This window comes from Balaenoptera ricei, chromosome 12, assembly GCF_028023285.1.
Source record: "Balaenoptera ricei isolate mBalRic1 chromosome 12, mBalRic1.hap2, whole genome shotgun sequence".
NCBI lineage: Eukaryota > Metazoa > Chordata > Mammalia > Artiodactyla > Balaenopteridae > Balaenoptera > Balaenoptera ricei.
Window position 1 is genome coordinate 45,158,159 of NC_082650.1, and position 21,120 is coordinate 45,179,278.

The following is a 21,120-nucleotide window of genomic DNA, read 5'->3' on the forward strand; positions in this document are numbered from 1 at the left end:
AAGACTTTAGTAAATGAAATGAGGAAACATTCATGGAGATACCACATCTATTAACAGGTTGATTTCCCTCAATTTTGATTGATATCTATATTATTTAAATGCTTTTTTTTTCTTAAGGAAAAATGTAATACATACACACAATCAAAAAAAAAACTGTACAAAACAGTGTTGGGTAACATTCCACAAATATTTTATAAATATTCAAGAGTGTGTATAAACACATCCTGCTTTTCTTCTTTTAATTAATTAATTTTTTTATACAGCAGGTCCTTATTAGTTATCAGTTTTATGCACATCAGTGTATACATGTCAATCCCCATCTCCCAATTCATCCCACCACCGTCCCCACCCCCTGCCGCTTTCCCACCTTGGTGTCCATACGTTTGTTCTCTACATCTGTGTCTCAATTTCTGCCCTGCAAACCGGTTCATCTGTACCATTTTCTAGGTTCCACATATATGCGTTAATATACAATATTTGTTTTTCTCTTTCTGACTTACTTCACTCTGTATGACAGTCTCTAGATCCATCCACGTCTGTACAAATGACCCAATTTCGTTCCTTTTTATGGCTAAGTAATACTCCATTGTATATATGTATGACGTCTTCTTTATCCATTCGTCTGTCGATGGGCATTTAGGTTGCTTCCATGATCTGGCTATTGTAAATAGTGCTGCAGTGAACATTGGGGTGCATGTGTCTTTTTGAATTATGGTTTTCTCTGGTTATATGCCCAGTAGTGGGATTGCTGGGTCACAGGGTAATTCTATTTTTAGTTTTTTAAGGAACCTCCATACTCTTCTCCATAGTGGCTGTATCAATTTACATTCCCACCAACAGTGCAAGAGGGTTCCCTTTTCTCCACACCCTCTCCAGCATTTGTTGTTTGTAGATTTTCTGATGATGCCCATTCTAACTAGTGTGAGGCGATACCTCATTGTAGTTTTGATTTGCATTTCTCTAATAATTAGTGATGTTGAGCAGCTATTCACGTGCTTCGTGGCCATCTGTATGTCTTCTTTGGAGAAATGTCTATTTAGGTCTTCTGCCCATTTTTGGATTGGGTTGTTTGTTTTTTTAATATTGAGCTGCATGAGCTGTTTATATATTTTGGAGATTAATCCTTTGTCCGTTGATTCGTTTGCAAATATTTTGTCCCATTCTGAGGGTCGTCTTTTCGTCTTGCTTATGGTTTCCTTTGCTGTGCAAAAGCTTTTAAGTTTCATTAGGTCCCATTTGTTTATTTTTGTTTTTATTTCCATTATTCTAGGAGGTGGATCAAAAAAGATCTTGCTGTGATTTATGTCAAAGAGTGTTCTTCCTATGTTTTCCTCTAGGAGTTTTATAGTGTGCAGTCTTACATTTAGGTCTCTAATCCATTTTGAGTTTATTTTTGTGTTTGGTGTTAGGGAGTGTTCTAATTTCATTCTTTTATGTGTAGCTGTCCAGTTTTCCTAGCACCACTTATTGAAGAGACTGTCTTTTCTCCATTGTATATCCTTGCCTCCTTTGTCATAGATTAGTTGACCATAGGTGCGTGGGTTTATCTCTGGGCTTTCTATCTTGTTCCATTGATCTATGTTTCTGTTTTTGTGCCAGTACCATATTGTCTTGATTATTATAGCTTTGTAGTATAGTCTGAAGTCAGGGAGTCTGATTCCTCCAACTCCGTTTTTTTCCCTCAAGACTGCTTTGGCTATTCGGGGTCTTTTGTGTCTCCATACAAATTTTAAGATTTTTTGTTCTAGTTCTGTAAAAAATGCCATTGGTAATTTGATAGAGATTGCATTGAATCTGTAGATTGCTTTGGGTAGTATAGTCATTTTCACAATATTGATTCTTCCAATCCAAGAACATGGTATATCTCTCCATCTGTTGGTATCATCTTTAATTTCTTTCATCAGTATCTTATAGTTTTCTGCATACAGGTCTTTTGTCTCCCTAGGTAGGTTTATTCCTAGGTATTTTATTCTTTTTGTTGCAATGGTAAATGGGAGTGTTTCCTTAATTTCTCTTTCAGATTTTTCATCATTAGTGTATAGGAATGCAAGAGATTTCTGTGCATTAATTTTGTATCCTGCAACTTTACCAAATTCATTGATTAGCTCTAGTAGTTTTCTGGGGGCATCTTTAGGATTCTCTATGTATAGTATCATGTCATCTGCAAACAGTGACAGTTTTACTTCTTCTTTTCCAATTTGTATTCCTTTAATTTCTTTTTCTTCTCTGATTGCCGTGGCTAGGACTTCCAAAACTATGTTGAATAATAGTGGTGAGGGTGGATATCCTTGTCTTGTTCCTGATCTTAGAAGAAATGCTTTCAGTTTTTCACCATTGAGAATGATGTTTGCTGTGGGTTTGTCATATACGGCCTTTATTATGTTGAGGTAGGTTCCCTCTATGCCCACTTTCTGGAGAGTTTTTATCATAAATGGGTGTTGAATTTTGTTAGAAGCTTTTTCTGCATCTATTGAGATGATCATATGGTTTTTATTCTTCAGTTTGTTAATATGGTGTATCACATTGATTTGCGTATATTGAAGAATCCTTGCATCCCTGGGGTAAATCCCACTTGATCATGGTGTATGATCCTTTTAATGTGTTGTTGGATTCTGTTTGCTAGTATTTTGTTAAGGATTTTTGCATCTATATTAATCAGTGATATTGGTCTATTATTTTCTTTTTTTGTAGTATCTTTCTCTGGTTTTGGTATCAGGGTGATGGTGGCCTCATAGAATGAGTCTGGGAGTGTTCCTTCCTCAGCAATTTTTTGGAAGAGTTTGAGAAGGATAGGTGTTAACTCTTCTCTAAATGTTTGATAGAATTCACCTGTGAAGCCATCTGGTCCTGGACTTTTGTTTGTTGGAAGATTTTTAATCACAGTTTCAATTTCATTACTTGTGATTGGTCTGATCATATTTTCTATTTCTTCCTGGTTCAGCCTTGGAAGGTTATACCTCTCTAAGAATTTGTCCATTTCTTCCAGGTTGTCCATTTTATTGGCATAAAGTTGCTTGTAGTAGTCTCTTAGGATGCTTTGTATTTCTGCGGTGTCTGTTGTAACTTCTCCTTTTTCATTTCTGATTTTATTGATTTGAGTCCTCTCCCTCTTTTTCTTGATGAGTCTGGCTAATGGCTTATCAATTTTGTTTATCTTCTCAAAGAACCAACTTTTAGTTTTATTGATCTTTGCTATTGTTTTCTTTGTTTCTATTTCATTTGTTTCTGCTCTGATCTTTATGATTTCTTTCCTTCTGCTCACTTTGGGTTTTGTTTGTTCTTCTTTCTCTAGTTCCTTTAGGTGTAAGGTTAGATTGTTTATTTGAGTTTTTCTTATTTCTTGAGATAGGTTTGTATAGCTATCAACTTCCCTCTTAGAACTGCTTTTGCTGCATCCCATAGGTTTTGGATCATTGTGTTTTCATTGTCATTTGTCTCTAGGTATTTCTTGATTTCCTCTCTGGTTTCTTCAGTGATCTCTTGGTTGTTTAGTAACGTATTGTTTGGCCTCCATGTGTTTGTATTTTTTACATTTTTTCCCCTGTAATTCATTTCTAATCTCATAGCGTTGTGGTCAGAAAAGATGCTTGGTAAGGTTTCAATTTTCTTAAATTTACTGAGGCTTGATTTGTGACCCAAGATGTGATCTATCCTGGAGAATGTTCCATGCACACTTGAGAAGAAAGTGTAATCTGCTGTTTTTGGATGGAATGTCCTATAAATATCAATTAAATCTATCTGGTCTGTTGTGTCATTTAAAGCTTGTGTTTCCTTATTAATCTTCTGTTTGGATGATCTGTCCATTGGTGTAAGTGAGGTGTTAAAGTCACCCACTATTATTGTGTTACTGTCGATTTCCTCTTTTATAGCTGTTAGCAGTTGCCTTATGTATTGAGGTGCTCCTATGTTGGGTGCATATATATTTATAATTGTCATATCTTCTTCTTGGATTGATCCCTTGATCATTATGTAGTGTCCTTCCTTGTCTCTTGTAACATTCTTTATTTTAAAGTCTATTTTATCTGATATGAGCATTGCTATTCCAGCTTTCTTTTGATTTCCATTTGCATGGAATATCTTTTTCCGTCCCCTTGCTTTCAGTCTGTATGTGTCCCTAGGTCTGAATTGTGTCTCTTGTAGACAGCATATATATGAGTCTTGTTTTTGTATCCATTCAGCAAGCCTGTGTCTTTTGGTTGGAGCATTTAATCCATTCACGTTTAAGGTAATTATCGATATGTATGTTCCTATTACCGTTTTCTTACTTGTTTTGGGTTTGTTTTTGTAGGTCCTTCTCTTCTCTTGTGTTTCTCATTTAGAGAAGTTCCTTTAGCATTTGTTGTAGAGCTGGTTTGGTGATGCTCAATTCTCTTAACTTTTGCTTGTCTGTAAAGCTTTTGATTTCTCCATCGAATCTGAATGAGATCCTTGCCAGGTAGAATAATCTTTGTTGTAGGTTCTTCCCTTTCATCACTTTAAGTATATCATGCCACTCCCTTCTGGCTTGTAGAGTTTCTGCTGAGAAATCAGCTGTTAACCTTATGGGAGTTCCCTTGTATGTTATTTATCGTTTTTCCCTTGCTGCTTTCAATAATTTTTCTTTGTCTTTAATTTTTGCCAATTTGATTACTATGTGTCTCGGCATGTTTCTCCTTGGGTTTATCCTGTATGGGACCCTCTGCGCTTCCTGGACTTGGGTGGCTATTTCCTTTCCCATGTTAGGGAAGTTTTCAACTATAATCTCTTCAAATATTTTCTCGGGTCCTTTCTCTCTCTCTTCTCCTTCTGGAACCCCTATAATGCGAATGTTATTGCGTTTAATGTTGTCCCAGAGGTCTCTTAGGCTGTCTTTATTTCTTTTCATACTTTTTTCTTTATTCTGTTTTGCAGCAGTGAATTACACCATTCTGTCTTCCAGGTCACTTCCTTTCTTCTGCCTCAGTTATTCTGCTATTGATTCCTTCTAGTGTATTTTTCATTTCAGTTATTGTATTGTTCATCTCTATTTGTTCTTTAATTCTTCTAGATCTTTGTTAAACATTTCTCGCATCTTCTCGATCTTTGCCTCCATTCTTTTTCTGAGGTCCTGGATCATCTTCACTATCATTATTCTGAATTCTTTTTCTGGAAGGTTGCCTATGTCCACCTCATTTACTTGTTTTTTGGGGTTTTATCTTGTTCCTTCATTTGGTACAAAGCCCTCTGCCTTTTCATCTTGTCTATCTTTCTGTGAATGTGGTTTTTGTTCCACAGGCTGCAGGATTGTAGTTCTTCTTGCTTCTGCTGTTTGCCCTCTGGTGGATCTATATTATTTAAATGTTGATGTTCAGTAACACTGCATAAATTTCGATTTTTTGTTTTTGAAAGACGCATTGTGCCTTTTTTTGTAAAATAAAGTCCAGTTAATCACCATATAGCTTTCGTTAGCCTTTTTGGTTTAGTAAAATGGTGTACTGCCACCTGGTGGCAGCATGACCTAGTCAAGACTGGGCAGGCAGAACGACAAAGTTAGTACAAATACAGTTAGAGAAGTGAGATCATGTTCACATATTCACTCATGTTCTATCTTTACCTCAAATCCATCATGTCTAAAACCAAATGTATAATTTCTCCCTTAAATCAGTTATCTTAAAATAGGTGCTATTTATTAAGCATGAATGTGGCCTGGCATCAAGCACTTTACACACGTTATTTTTCTTCATCTCAAAACAAGCCTACAGGGTAATGATTATTAGTCCCACTTACAAATGAGGAAATCCAGGCATAACTTTCCCAGGGAGTTGCTGTAGCTCTTACTTGTTATTACAGTCTGCCTTCTGATGCGCTGCTGAGTACATTGTCCTCCAGTCATGCAGATTTGAAACCCTGGTGTCATGTGTGATCTTCCATCTGTTTCACTGCTCATCTATAATCACCCATCCCATATTCCTTTGAGATTTTTCTTGTAACTATCAATTCTAACTGCCAAAATCTCTAGTCCAGATCTTTATGACATGTAGGTTTTTGTAGCATATACCTGATTGACTTCTTTCATTTTTTTGTGTATAAATAAATTGTGAAATGATATAACTACATCTTATCGTAAACATCCAATTATAGAGAAGAATGCAGAGTAAAAAGTGACAGTCTTTTGTCATCTATTTTGTCATCTCTCCCTAATCTCCAGAGAAGTAAGCACATATAATTTTTGGTTTGTTGGTTTTTAAAATATAAATAAAACTATAATATTCCTAGTACTCTGCAATTTACCCTTTTTCATTCAGCAGTATGTCTTGCAGATCTTCCTATGTCCATGCTACAGAATTTACACACAATAGACACTCAAATGTTTGCAGAATGAATCTTAGATTTCAATTACATACTCCTATCATCTAAAACAGGCAGTGTACTTTTTGCTCCATTTTCATCTAACTGAAGCATTTTTCTCCAAGATTATAGGTTATTATGGATCTCCTCTCCTTTTTGGTTATTCTTAAGCAAGATCTCTTTCATGGCAGTATGGCATAGTAATAAAGATTATTTTCATTAAATATCAATAAAATGTGTATGTGTGGGTGTGTGTAGTATCATTTTATTGGATAATTTTTACACATAAGTGCCAAATCTAACTTATTTTCAGATGTCTTGTGTAAATTTCCAACTTCTTTACTATTTCTGTACCTCAGTAGTTCTCAATCTTTAGTGTGCATAGGATTTACTGGGGGACTAATTATTAAAACCCAGATTTCCGGGCCCCAGCTTCAGAGTTTCTGATTCAGTAGGTATGACGTGAAGCCTGCAGATTTCCAACAAGCTTCCGTGTGATGCTGATGCTGATCCACATTTCGAGGTTCACGATCTATAAGACTCTCCCCTGATGCTTTCTACCACCTAGGATATCCTGATCTCTTCTCAGCACTCAGTGTTTACTGCACATAAGAACTACAGTTTAAAGAGAGCGTTGAAAATGGCTGTGGTGGACAGCGAGGCCTGGGGTGTATGTGCCCTTCCAGAGTGGGACCAGCAGGGGCTCTAAAGGCAGAACTGAGGAGAATGACAGTTCTGCCCACGGCTCAGACCACAAAGTAAGGAACAATTTTCACCTGTGCAGAGGGTAGAACGAACTATCGGTTGCTCATTAGTCTGTACAGCAGCACATGCTCTAGCGATCACAATCTATAGCAGACGCATCATCTTTGAGTATGAAAGATGGCATTATAATGCCACTACATCCAGAAAACAATTATTTATTTTCTTCACTTCTTGATGGTAGCTCAGCCAAGTAGAATTCCAGGTATTAAGTGAGCTGATGCATCCAGTCAAATAGTTACATGTATTTCATTGTTATTTTCAATTCATTACTGGTGTGATGTGCCTTGTAAAGTGATTGTACAAGAATCCAGAATTTGGGGGGGTGGGTGTGGTGGTGTGATGAATTGGGCGATTGGGATTGACATGTATACACTGATGTGTATAAAATGGATGACTAATAAGAACCTGCTATATAAAAAAATAAATAAAATTAAATTAAAAAATTAAAAAAAAAAAAAGAATCCAGAATTGGTGAGACAAAAAAGAATTAAAAAAAATTCACCACACAGTTCCTCTCTACAAATGTAGTAAAATTACTATATCTTTAATCATTTGATTTACAAAACCTGCTTGCTTATACATATATTAAGCAGAGAAAAGACATCATTTTATAAACTTGATTATCCAAAATACAAATGTAATGTATGTATGTAAAGCTTATGTAATGGAGTATTTATTCTTTAGAATAATGAGATATAGGAGATATAATTGTACTTCTAAGAATTTAATCTGTTAGATAAATTGTAATTCTTGTAAAGGTTTACATATTTATATTTGGACCAAACATTTTAATGTTGCTGCATAATTAATGCACTAGAAATCAGGAAAATGCATGGGGTTGATAAGTATATTTGATCCATGTTGCTTCTTTGCTTGAAATATTTGTGTGAAGAAATTTTGCCATTGCTGGAAATGGAGTCTAAAAAAAAATTGCCTGAGTACTTTAACTATTAGCTTTCACTAAGCATGCTATCCATAAAAATATCTAATGTTTTTAATGTGTTTGTTTAAACTTTATATAAATAGTATTATAAAGGTATATATCATTCTTCAACTTCCTTTTGTCCCTCAACAATTTATTTGCTTTAACTTGCCATATAGTATTCCATTTTATATCCATAATTAAGTTTATTTATTCCCCTACGGTGGGCATTTAGGTTGTTTCCAATTTTCCATGCTAGAATTCTTCAGTGAATGTGCTTGTGGTATATTTCCTTGAGCACACAGAGTATACAATCTAGAAGTGAAATTAAGTAGCATACAAATATTCAGCTTTACTAGATATTGCCAAATGTTCTCTGAATTAGTTGTACCAAATTACGTTGCCACTAGTATTATATAAAGGTTCTTGTTTCACGTTTTTCCCAGTGCCTGAATGTGAGAGTTTTAAATTTTGTCCAGCCTGGAAAGTGTGAAAGTGCATTTCATTTTTTTATATTTAATATTCTTAATATTCCTAATTACTGGCAATAGACAGAGGCTGTACTTCTTTCCTTATTTTTATTAGTTATTGGGTTTTTCTTTTCTGTGATCTATCCAGTTAAATACTGTGTCAGTTTTTCTACTGTGTTGTCTTCTGTTTTTAGTGATTATAGGTCTCTATATAACCTGAATACTAATCTTTTTTTTTTTTAACTTTTTGGGTTTATTTATTTTATTTTTATTTATAGCTGTGTTGGGTCTTCGTTTCTGTGCAAGGGCTTTCTCTAGTTGCAGCATGTGGGGGCCGCTCTTCATCACGGTGCGTGGGCCTCTCATTATCGCGGCCTCTCTTGCTGCGGAGCACAGGCTCCAGATGCGCAGGCTCAGGGATTGTGGCTCACGGGCCCAGTTGCTCCGCGTCATGGGGGATCCTCCCAGACCAGGGCTCGAACCCGTGTGCCCTGCATTGGCAGGCAGATTCTCAACCACTGTGCCACCAGGGAAGCCCCCTGAATACTAATCTTATTCTTGTTTATATGCTCTGCAAATAACTCTGCAAAGACTCCTCCAGGTCTGTGGCTTATAGTTTAATTTTATTTCATGGTAATCTTGGTGTTGCAAGTTTTTAATTGTGGTATAATAAATATTATTAATCTTTTCCCTTAAGGCTTGTATGTCTTCTTTTTCTTTTTGTATTGTGGAAGAAAACTTCCTTAGTCCAATAGTCTCAGAAAGTTTTAGAATGTGCCTTTTACATTAGGTTTTTAATCTCTGTAAAATTGTTGTGTATGCTATAGGTAGCAGCAATTAATTTTTTTATATGGATTATGAATGGTACCAGCATCATTTATTGACTAATCCATCCTTTCATCACTAATTTGTATGTTTGGGTCTGTTTGAGTTTTTTATTATGTTCCATTATTCTATTGATATTTACTTATTTCTGCAATAGTGGAAAACATACGTTTCTATTTTTCTGTGAATTCATTCCATGGCCACCTTGGAATGTTTCCAAGCCTTTTAAAATTTCATTTGGACAAACAATAGCCTATGGACATTAATTTGGTTCCTGATATTGAATCAATATGGTAGTCATTAGTGTAGTCTACCAAATGTTTCCAGTTTTCTGCCTTCAGGGAAATAGTAGGATTGCATTTTCTACTCTCTTTGAATTTAGTATGAACATACAACTTATTTCTCAGTGGGCTCATTCTTGAGCAGAAGGTTTAAATAGAAGCTCCAGGAACCAGCCTGTGATTTGCCACGTTTTCCAATCCAGCCTGCCTAGTCAATCGTGGAAGCATGGAGATGGAAATTCTTTGGTGGACATAGGGATGGACATAGCACAGATGACCTTCAGTGGACGTGCAGTTGAGTGAAAAACAAATCTTTATTGTCTTAAACCACTGAGATTTTTGGAGTTGTTCATTGTTCCAACATAATCTGGCATTTCCTGGCTAATATAGTTAATATTGTGTAATTTGCAATTTGATGATTGGGAAAATGGTAAACAAACATCTTACTTTTGTTAGAAGGTAATTATATTTTAATGTCTCTTTTTTTTCAATTTCTTCCCCTCTTCCTTTCAATTGTGTCACCCTTAGTGCACTCATATTCCCCAATACCCATGACCTGTCAAACCAATTGGAACCAATTTTTGAGGACCTCTCCCAGCCTGCAGTTTCTCACCTGACCTGTATTTCTTCCCTCAAGCCTACATTTCTTCTCTTTGAGTGTTTACATTTTTAAAGATGATGCCTAGAAAGATAAATGTTTTACCTGAAGTCTTTAATGATAAAGATCGACATTTTGATCCTATAGTGAAAGGTCATTAACGCAAAGCTGACTGTCTCAGTTTCCTCTTATTATCACATTAGTGTCTGCTGACTTGATATATGTTTTAAACTGGTTCTGATATTAAAATCCGTAATTCTTTGTTGGGGTTGATTACATTCACATTTACTGACTCTTGTAGTTCTGGAGTGTTAAGGATAAGAGTGTAAAGATGAGAAGTGGAGGGGACACTAAGAAGATACATCCCAGGCAGAAATCTTTTTCACATAATCTCTCCACTGATGAAAATTTCCTTTTAAACATGCAAAATCATCTTATATTATGGGGGGCGGGGGGTTGGGCAGTGATGGAGGGGAGAAAGATGGGAATTAAAACCCAGAGAACTACATTTTTACTGTTCACACTTTGATGTGAAATATATGAATCCCTGGATTGGAATGTTTGCCTCCTAACACCTAGAAGGTGTTAGGAGAGGCAGTGGGACAGTCTGATGGTGATGTGAATAGTTTTAGAGCGTGGAACACGGCAAACTTACCGTGTGGTGGGCCCGCCCTAGAAGCTTTGGATTTGACAGGAGAACACAGGGTTTCTCAGACAGAATGCAGGTGTGAGAAGACATGTGGTAGCAGAGGCATCAGCCAAATTCCTATTTTGTAATATATTAAAGACTCCTGGTGAGTGTTGCAGACATCCAGAAAAATCATGTCAAGTATCAAAAACTACCATTTATACCTGTTACAGTATCACTAAAGAGTATAAGCCCTTCTGATATTGGAACTTTCTTGCCAAACTTCTTGCTCCTTAAAAAAAATGAATGTTGACTGGTTAATTAAAGTTTATATCTCTCTCTTTTTTAATTTTTTTATTTTTTTTATTTTTTTTTATCTCTCTTTTTAGGTGGTTCTTTGGAGCAATCAAGAGGGCAGATGCTGAAAAACAACTATTATATTCAGAAAATCAGACAGGTGCTTTTCTAATCAGAGAAAGTGAAAGTCAGAAAGGCGACTTCTCCCTTTCAGGTATGGGCATTGTTCTGTGTGATTTAAATGTGGATTTGAGAGTCTGTAGTCATGAACCTTCTGTGTGAACATGGACATGTTAATTTTAAATTTGCCTTATCTGTTATCTTCACAATAGTACCAAAATTAAATCTATTGAACTACTCAAGAGTAATATAAAAATTAGCAAAACAATTTCTGTCTGTGGCTAGATGTGACTATAAATGTTTCAAATACACACGCTCTACGTATGAGATGAAAAATATATGGATATGCCTGTGTTTTCTCACTTTTGCATTATCTAGGAGCCTATCCGTTTAGGGAAATGATAAACAAGAAGCAAAATCTAAACTGTTGTCAAAATTGATCTTGCCATAATACCCTTTTTTTTTTTCTTTTTGCATTTCATTTGTCTTTGCCTGGTAAATAGAAAATGAATTGAAATGCTGAATGCAAATGTGCTTAATTAACCAATGACATGTAACATTTGGTCAAATGTAGTTTTCCAACTGAAAGTCAAGTGCATGTTTACTTTACAATACCCTAGGAAAGAAAAAGCACAGGAGACCTGAGAATTTTCTTTAAGTGTTACAGGTGCTTATATATTAGGTAGTCATTAGTTAGCCAAAAGCTAGATTAAATGTTTTAGATTCTAGCATTAATAATATAGAAGAAGAATATTTCTATGAGGAAAACAAAGAAAAAGTAGAATTAACTGAGTCATATCTTTGAATAGGCTACAGTGACTATTCTGAACACTTTCTTAGTAGAATATTAGGGAGCAAAACAGCTTTATAGGCTTAGAACAAAGTTACAAGGATATTGGCTGTTATGTGCTGAGAATACTGTAATGCTTGCTTATGGATTTAGGAAGCTTTGTAGGCCCTACTTGGAGACCAGCATAACATTACAGATTCCTTTTCAATGAAGTCAAACCATTTAGAGTCTTTCAAACAAATTATCTGATTGCTGTGTATTCACTAGGGGGCAAAGTAAATGCAGACCATTATGTTCTACCGAAAGGATAATTTTCTTATTAGCCAGAAGGAGGACTATACAGGAGAAAAATGGAAAGAAAAGGGTCTTCGATATAATATACATTAAAACGAACAAACAAGTGAACAACCCAATTGCTGACTGTTGATTACCACTAAGGATCTTCAGGTGTACCAGTCATGGATTTATTTCTCAGGGCAGTTGTCTCCTACTCAGTCTGAATTGATGGTCTTCAATTTTGCTGACAGTTATGCTGCTAAAGGAAGGCAAATAATATCCCTTTTCTATCTCTGTCTTTCCCACGTGAGTTTTCCTTAGAAGTATTGTCTTTATTCCTCAGGCGACAGTGGCTCGCAGCTGTCAGAGAAGTGCTTCACGACGGGGCATGATTTATTGATGCTGGGGCAGGCTGCTGAGAAACAGCAACCCAGGGTTGGGGTGGGTGCTAATTGGCTTGTTGGGATCCTTGCATGGCTGTCAGCTCCTGTGAGGTCTGAGTAGAGAGCTGAGGAGAGAGTTAGGGCTATGACACCTCTCATAACGGCAAGACACTAATTAGCTGTGAATTACAGCAGTGCTTTTGGATATTACGTATTATACGTGGTAGCCAGAGAATCCGTCTTCATTAGATGCATGACAGGTAGTTTTAGGGGCCTTACTGTTATTTGTCATTGGTAGAGAATTGTTTTTCTGATGAAAAATATGAAATTCTGACTGCATGTCAACTGGTTTGGCTATTTCTTGACTTCAGTCAATTACTTTAAAGGAAAGTATTATTGTTATTGCCATTAATATAAATTTGATGTTTGGCATTCCATAAGCATTTGTATTATCGCTTAAAGTACACTTTCGGAAAAATACACCTTGAGGGATAAAACTGAATTTCAGGCGAGTTTTTTCAGAAAGGATTTTGCATTGCACATTGTAATTTTACTTTAGGCAGCTCAGCATAGGAAAATCTCTAGGGTAGTAGAGGGAATTCCAGATTCATCCTCAGCGAAAGCTTTTTAAGAGCGAATGATAATAGATTGAAGATAGTTGAAAAATGACAGAGGACATGAGGCAAAAAAGCTCATCAGCAGTGTTCAGGGTGATGCATCTAGTAGCTGATATCATTTATTTATACACTGTCTATTTCTTGAACAAATATTTGAGTGCCTAGTCTGTGCCAGGCTTTTGCTAGGTCTAGGGCAGCAGGGAGAGTGAGGCACAGCCCCTGGCCCCAGGCTCCAGGAGGGTGATAACACAGCTGTCTGGTGAGACGAGAGGGGGCAGGGGCCCAGTCTCAGAGAGGAGTTAGGAAGGTTTCACAGAGGAGGCAGCACTTGTGTTCAGTTTGTGTCACAAGGTAGCCGCGTGGGAATGATTATTCCTGGCAAGGCAAATGCACAGAGTGGAGGGTAGGGAGTGGGGAGGACAGTGCAGGTGTGTGTGTGTGTGTGTGTGTGTGTGTGTGTGCGCGCGCGCGTGTGTGGATGGGGAGCAGAGGTGGAGGAGAGGAGGAATGGCCAAATGTGAGCCTGGAAAGGAAAGTTGGAACTAGACTGTTCAGGGCCTTGTATACCATGCTGAGGAATTTGGAGCTTTTTCTACAGGTCCAAATATAGAGGGAAGCTTTAGGCAGAAAATGACTTGGTCTGACCTTTGATGACAGAGTGGAGAACAGAACGGATGAAAGATTTATAGATAATAGTCTGGGGAGGAGTGACGGGGCAAACACAGAGGCATCACTTGCTGCTGTCTGAAATCACAGGTGTGAGACAGCAGAGGCAGTCAGCATTCCGCGGAGTAGGGCCAGGGAACCTACACTCAGCTGGCTGCACTAATGCTCCTCTGTCCCCAGAAGCCTCACGACCCCTCTGTTGCCCTCCTTTTTTTTATGGGGCAAGTGTGGGAATGGCCTTAGGACTCTTGATAGCAGTCTTTGCTTTGGTGCTAAGAAGTGAGTTTGGACATCAACTATTTGCAGGGTAATTTGAAAAGCCCAGTACCTCTGGACTTCGGCACCATGCAAAATTGCTGCTTCTCTTTTGTAGAAAAGGAAATCGTAGGGCCTGTTGGAAATTGAATTCAGCTGCAGTCCTTCTTGCTGGCCATAGGGGGCGATGGTGGGACAGGCCCAGTGGACCCATTACCATGCCATCTAGAAAGAGCTCCTGGGGCTCTTTGCTAGAGAGTCTTGTTTATCTCCACAGGTGATGGCTTGAACCAGGGCAGTTTTGGCAAATAGAGGGTAGGGCATGGAGGTGAGAAATATTTAGAAGACAGAGCCTACAGGAATTGGTAGTTGATCAGAAATGGGGTAAAATAAGGGAGAATGCAGAATCCAGGATGACTTGCAGATCTCTGACTTGAGTGATTGGGGGATAGTGGTCAATTGAGCCAAGATGAGGTCCATGGGAGGAGATACTTACAGGAAGAGAGAAGAGGGGACCAAAGGAATTAAGTTCAGAGGTGTTTGAAGTAATTGCAGGAGGACATACAAGGGGCCATTATCTCTTTTTTGACTTGTGACTGCTGATTTTGAGCTGAGAACTCACTGTAATACATCTCCATTACAGTGAACATGTAGGTCCCATGGAACGTGCAGGACTTTTATAATAGTACTTTGTGATTGCTATGAAGTCTGTTCTTGAGAATATAGGTAGGTCTCTGTAGCAACATAATTTAATTTTAAAATAAATATACTAGAATTTTTAGAACCAAATAAATGTTTTATCCTTCAAAGGAATAGACTGCTGTTGTTCAAAGTATTGCACAAATGGTAGAACTCCCTTTACAGAAAGGATATCACTTTATGTTAAAGGCCTTACCTGGGCAATTATATGTTCTTTAAGTGCAGCTTTGATACTTGGAAGTGGCCAGAATTATCTGACGCCACTTTCTGAATAACATGGATGATTAACCCGAGCGAAACCATGGACTTGTAACTTTGTAAATATTTCTGCATGCCTTATAAATTAATTCTGAAGGCAATTCAAAAAGTAATGAGAATAACAGCAGCTTCATTAGGGAAGATGTGTATCTGTTCATGTTGACCTTGTGTGTATCCTTCATGTTGAACTTACATATTCAAAGAGTCTTTTATATTTATGAGTAACTCTTTCACTGTAGGTAAAAATGTGCTTCTCAAACTAGTTTATACAGTCCTTGAGCTGAAGCAACATACTTTTATTGCTTCTGTTTCATGCTTCTTCTCTAGCTCCATAGTTTCTAGTACAGTTTGTAAAGACAGTAGATGCTCAAACACTCACGTCTTTACCCTGTCATCTACCAAGAGCAAAGATAAGCAAGGCCATTGTCATATTCTTAAACCTCTGAAGTCTGGACCATGTAAGATCACAAATAATCCTCTTCTTTGCTGTGTTTCAGACTTATTTTAGAAAGACAATTTCTCACCTTAACAGGTTAGTAGTTTCCAGGTAACAAGACTTTTGTAGAGGAGACAAAATTGGAAAAGGATGTCACTTGCATTGTGGCCCTGTCTCTCTCCGCCTGGCACAGGGTTCAGACGCAAACTCACTTTCCACCAGCCACTGAGATACCATTATTGCTCCCAAAATTTTTTAAGACCTGCTGATTCATTCTAATCTAATGCTGACCAATGGCAAAAGGCTGTGTGTGTTTCATTATCAGTCCTCTGAGCCTCCATTTATTCTTCATTTAAAATTAATGTGGACATAGTGGCCACAAGAGTGTGTCAGGAATTCTATTACTATTAACCATGGATGTAAATACAATTGTATATCCCAAGGAGGGGCAAGTATTAAATGGTTGGAAAAAATTGCTCCTTGAATTTATTATGCAATGAAATGTCTATGGATTCTGGGAGCATTTTGATATTGGTTAGAGATGATGTTTTGCTTTTTAAAAAATACACAAGCTGCAGAAAGAAATTTTTGTTAATAACTCCAGTATCTCATATAAAATGTATTGAATTTTAAACATGTTGGTGCCATCTTAGAAAATGCCTTTTAATTAAAGTCATAATTTAGTTGTGTTCAACTTAATTGCAAATATCATTGCCTATAATAGCAAGTGGCTTTTTGGGTCAGTTATTGTATATGCTGCCTTTTCTTAATGTTACTACTGATAAATTATATTTCAGATGTTTTAAATACTCTATAAAGTTAAATTAACATTTTATTATGTAGTACATATATCTGTGTTTGTGTGTGTATACAAACATACACACACAGATGCACAGGCAAAGAACTTTTTTCTCTAGGGCACTGCTCATGGAGAAATCTTCTATTTTACTGAAAATCCATGGCTAGCATTTCTAGAAGTTGCAGTATTCTTTAGGTTGCTTGCATTTTTTTTTCTGTTGCTTCTCTGTGAACACCACATGTTGACTCATCTAAGTTTTCTCTTCTCTTCTGCTTACCTTATTTTGTTTATTAAAAATATCTTTTCTGTATGAGTAGTTTGAGCTATTTGGAGGCAAGCACAACAAAGAGCTGATGCATATTATTGCCCTTTGAATGTAACTTTATAGTAATCAATTCCAGATATTAAATAAATGAGAAGTTGATAAGTCATGTGGAGGTTGGTGAAATTCCTACCTTTTCATACTTCATGACATATTCCATTCTCTTATTTTTTTTCCATTTTATTGGCTGCCAAATTAAATTGATCCTTTATTTACATTTTGTCCAATGTTGTACTTCAAATGAAGATAGCGGCTAGCTAACAATCATTTAAGTTAGCATCCACTACATTCTATTCAAGAATATACATGAGAGATACAGAATCAGAGTAGCCCTGTAAACTGAGTCTATCAATCAATGATTTGTTAGACTCTAGGTTAATATTCTCCCAACCTCAATGTGAATACAGGTGAACTGACATATAGGAGCAGACTTTGACTTTTGCATCGGTCAGGGCTAGTCATAAAGAAGGTGCGAGGATGCTTTGACCCCTGCTCAGTGTGTGCCCCTATCTTGGAGAGGCAGGACGTGCAGATACCAGGAAACCAGGCAGCCACTGTTTTGGAACCGACTTAGTGTTTTGGGTCTTCCCTGGGCATCTGTGCATAGCCCCCCCCCCCCTTTTCTACATCCAAGTGGAACAGCAGCTTCCAGCATAGTAAATGTTATAAGGGCGGAAGATGACAGATGATGACTGTGTTGCAAATTAGGTGAAGTTAACCTTAAAGAAAGAAGGAAATAAGACCTCTGCTCTCCTGTGATTGTGTTTTTCATACATTCTTCTGGTTAAACAAACAACTCAACATTGCTACCTTAGTTTGGGCTGCTATAACAAAATGCCACAGACTGGGTGGCTTAAACAACAAATATTTATTTCTCACAGTTCCAGAGTCTACAAGTCCAAGATCAAGGTGCCAGCAGATTTGATATCGGTGAGGGATCTCTTCCTGATCTGCCTTCTTGTTGTATCTTCACATGGCAGAGAGAAAGAGCGCTCTGGTCTCTTTCTCTTCTTATAAGGGCACTAATCCCATAATGAGGATTTCACCCTCATGACCTCATCTTAATTACCTCCCAAAGACCCACCTCTTAATGCCATCACATTGGGGATTAGGGCTTCAACATAGGAATTTGAAGGGAAAACAAACATTCAGTCCATAGCAATTACAAAGGACTGGATTCTATTTCTTATGGCAGGCATGCCAAGTGAGTAGGAGAATATCCACCCTTCCTCCAGCAAAACCACAGGAGCTGAACATTTGCTAGACATCGGAAGTATGTTTAGAGGCTTGGTGTGTTAGCTGCCCTGCTGTGCGTGTGCTAAGAGAAGGAAATGTACACTCATCTAAGTGGATGGAAAGGAGGACAGGTTGCATATGTTTTTTTCCTGAGCATCAAATTTCTTTGCATTCAAGGATGAGTATAATAAAAACAAAAGTCATGAGATTCTGGATGCTCAATAACAAAATTTTCCAACTTATGTTCTAGAACAGGAATTCTTTGGTAAGTCAAAAGCGTTCCATAGGACAGAGGGTTCAGGAGTTAAATACATTTGAAGAACACCTCATATTATATCCTCTGACTCAACAAAAGCACATTAAAGTCTCAGAAGTCCTACAGCCAAGAAAGTTAGCTTTTCAACCCAGAGTTTTCCAAATTACTTGATCATAGATCCATTTCTTTTTCTCTCAAACATGATTTGGGAAAAAATAATTGTATAATAGATGATAAACAATAACCTGAAGATGTAGAGAAAACTCATTTTTTGAAACATATTCACTAAAAGGAACAGAAGAAAAAAATTGAAAGCATTTGATTTGAAACTATAAAATACAAGAAAACACAAACTCTATGAAATTAGGCATCAAAAGGAGCATGAAAAGGCAATAGATGGGAGATAGGAAGCAGAAAAATTGTCACTTTAGGGATGTAAAGGGCAGACTTGAGTGCTCTCTGGAGAGAGAAGAGAAATCAATGAAAATATGTAAGGGTAGATCATGCACAAACAGAAGACATTTCTTTGACATTTAGTAGATAATTAAATGGAAGCAACAGTTAAATATGTAGTAGAAGAAAACTTTCCTGAGCTAAAAAAAATCTGTGCTTGTAGATTAAAAGTACTCCTAGTTGTTCTAAGTAGCATAAATGAAAAGATACATACCTAGGGTATCTTTTCAAAATACTTTAATATCAGGCATAAAGGAAAAATTCTCTGAGCATCCAGGAAAAAAAATAATTGCAAAACAACTCCACACCATTAAATACCAAAACTCCATATAAACATATAGAGTCTTTGTTTCTCCCTAACTTTATTTTTAAAGTTGAAAAGATAACTATGTCCTTTCACCTAAATTCATCAATTGTTAACACATGGTGACATTTACTTTCCATCATTCACATATCTATATATGTCTCATATATGTAACATATATGTAAGTTGCAGGTATTATGTCACTTCACCTTTAAAAACTTTAGTATTAGTATGTATGTCCCAGGAATAAGGAACCTCTCTTACATTATTACAACCCTATTATTAACCCCCCAAATTTTCACACTAAAGCAATAATATTATCTAGCATAGAGTACATACTCAAATGTCTCCAAATGTCCTTGCTAACCCTTTGTTTATTTATTTGCTTTTTGATACAATAAAGGATTATGCATTGCATTTGGTTCTGTATATAAAAAATCAATTTTCAAAAATATTGGCAAGAATATTTTGAATTATTTTTTAACCATTCATGTATTCATTGATTCATTCATTCACCCGTTCATCATAGAACTTTCATTTGTGTTTGCTATATGGCATAATTGTGTAAACAACTAAGCAGTTCACACTATAACATGCACTTGATTATTATGCATATAAAGCACTAATATGCAAAGTGCTTTAAGAATCCAGAAAAGAGAACAGTTATTTTCTGAAAGGGATTAAAAAAGGAGGGCATTACAGGGAAATGAGACAACAGTCAACACTATACCAAATAGTGAGTAAGAGTAAATGGAAAATAGCATGCATAAAACTTATTTTTCTCTTTAGATAATGTTCATTCTTAAGAATCTTTCTTCCTTTGAAAAATCAGGTGCTCCTTAGATTAAAAATAAATCATTTTCTGTGATGCACTTTTGAACCCTTTAAAAAATAAAATTGAGATCTGTAAATTGTTCATCCATTGCCACCAGTATGCTTTAATAACTAACAAGGTGCTAGATTGTATGTATTATAAATGAGATCATGATAAATTCAATATGGGTTATATTTTTGGATAGCAAGACATTGCCAGACCTGAGGTGCCCGACCAGTTCTCTCTGGATCTTGGGCTTTGATAATATATAAATTTAATGATCTCAAACTGGGAAAAGGGGGAAGGATTAAAAGCAGAGTTGAGCAGTGGATTACAAAAGGAGGCATAGATAAGGAAGAACATTTGAGGCATGGTGCTGAATTTTGGATTGAACAGAAAACTAAGACATCTCTGCTCTGGAAATGAAAGTCAGAGACCAGCAGGCCTTCCAATTCCTCCTCCTTACCGCCAGGCTTGAGCAATTTAGTCCATTTTATACTTCAGGGAAATAATTGCTAAATAAACGTTTACATTTCAAGGTTACCTGATTCTTAAAGTATCTAAGCAATTTCTTTTTGTTACTCTGAGTGGCAAATACGTGTTACTGAAAAAAAATTGTAAAATTAAGCTTAACCAGAATATTTCACATAGTGTTTATACAAACAGGGACATTGTCTGCAATGCTGAATGCTATATGTGTACCTTTATTTTAAAACCAAAACACCATGCTGGCTTCTGCTTTCTGCTCCCCACTCTTTACAACTGCAGCTACTGAGGGCTTTCAGTCAAACATGTGCCCCCTCTTGTGGCATGTCAAGAAATAGCATGCCATCATGGAAACAATACAGTAGTTTAGATTGTCTGTTTTCATGACCCATTAATTTATAGGAAGGGGAAGAATATCTGATTTTAGTTGAAAAGAAGTTTGTAATTTTAAGATACCTCTAGCAACTTGTACTATAAATATTAAAAACACCCGACTGGCAGTAATCTTACTTTATTAATGTCAAAAAATTGACTAGGGTTTACATTTTTCTTAATGATTCAGGTATCTAGTTTCTTTGTAGTGAAAGTTACATAAGATGTGTTCATGATGTAAAAAGTGAATGAAATAAATACAGTCCAATTTAATAAAAGAGTAGCTCTAATTTTAAACTGTGTATTTAAAATGATATATGTATATTAGCTACTTTCTATTTGTCAGCATTGCATCTATCATGAAGTCATTTCTAATGCATTTTAGAAACGTGCTTTGCATTAAGCTATTAGGCGCTTTGGCACAGGGATTACAATTTAAGAAAGTATTCTGTTGTCTTAAAAGCCTATGCATGGCAGAGACTAAAT

At 36.5% G+C, this 21,120-nt stretch overlaps 1 protein-coding gene across 1 annotated transcript in view; it reads left to right on the forward strand.

Moving 5' to 3' along the window:
* Positions 1-21,120, forward strand: part of FRK (fyn related Src family tyrosine kinase) — a 94,369-nt gene that overhangs the window by 46,013 nt on the left and 27,236 nt on the right. Inside the window, exon 2 of the mRNA XM_059941988.1 lies at positions 11,185-11,306. Coding sequence (XP_059797971.1) covers positions 11,185-11,306 — 122 coding nt within the window. The remainder of the gene's footprint in view (positions 1-11,184; positions 11,307-21,120) is intronic.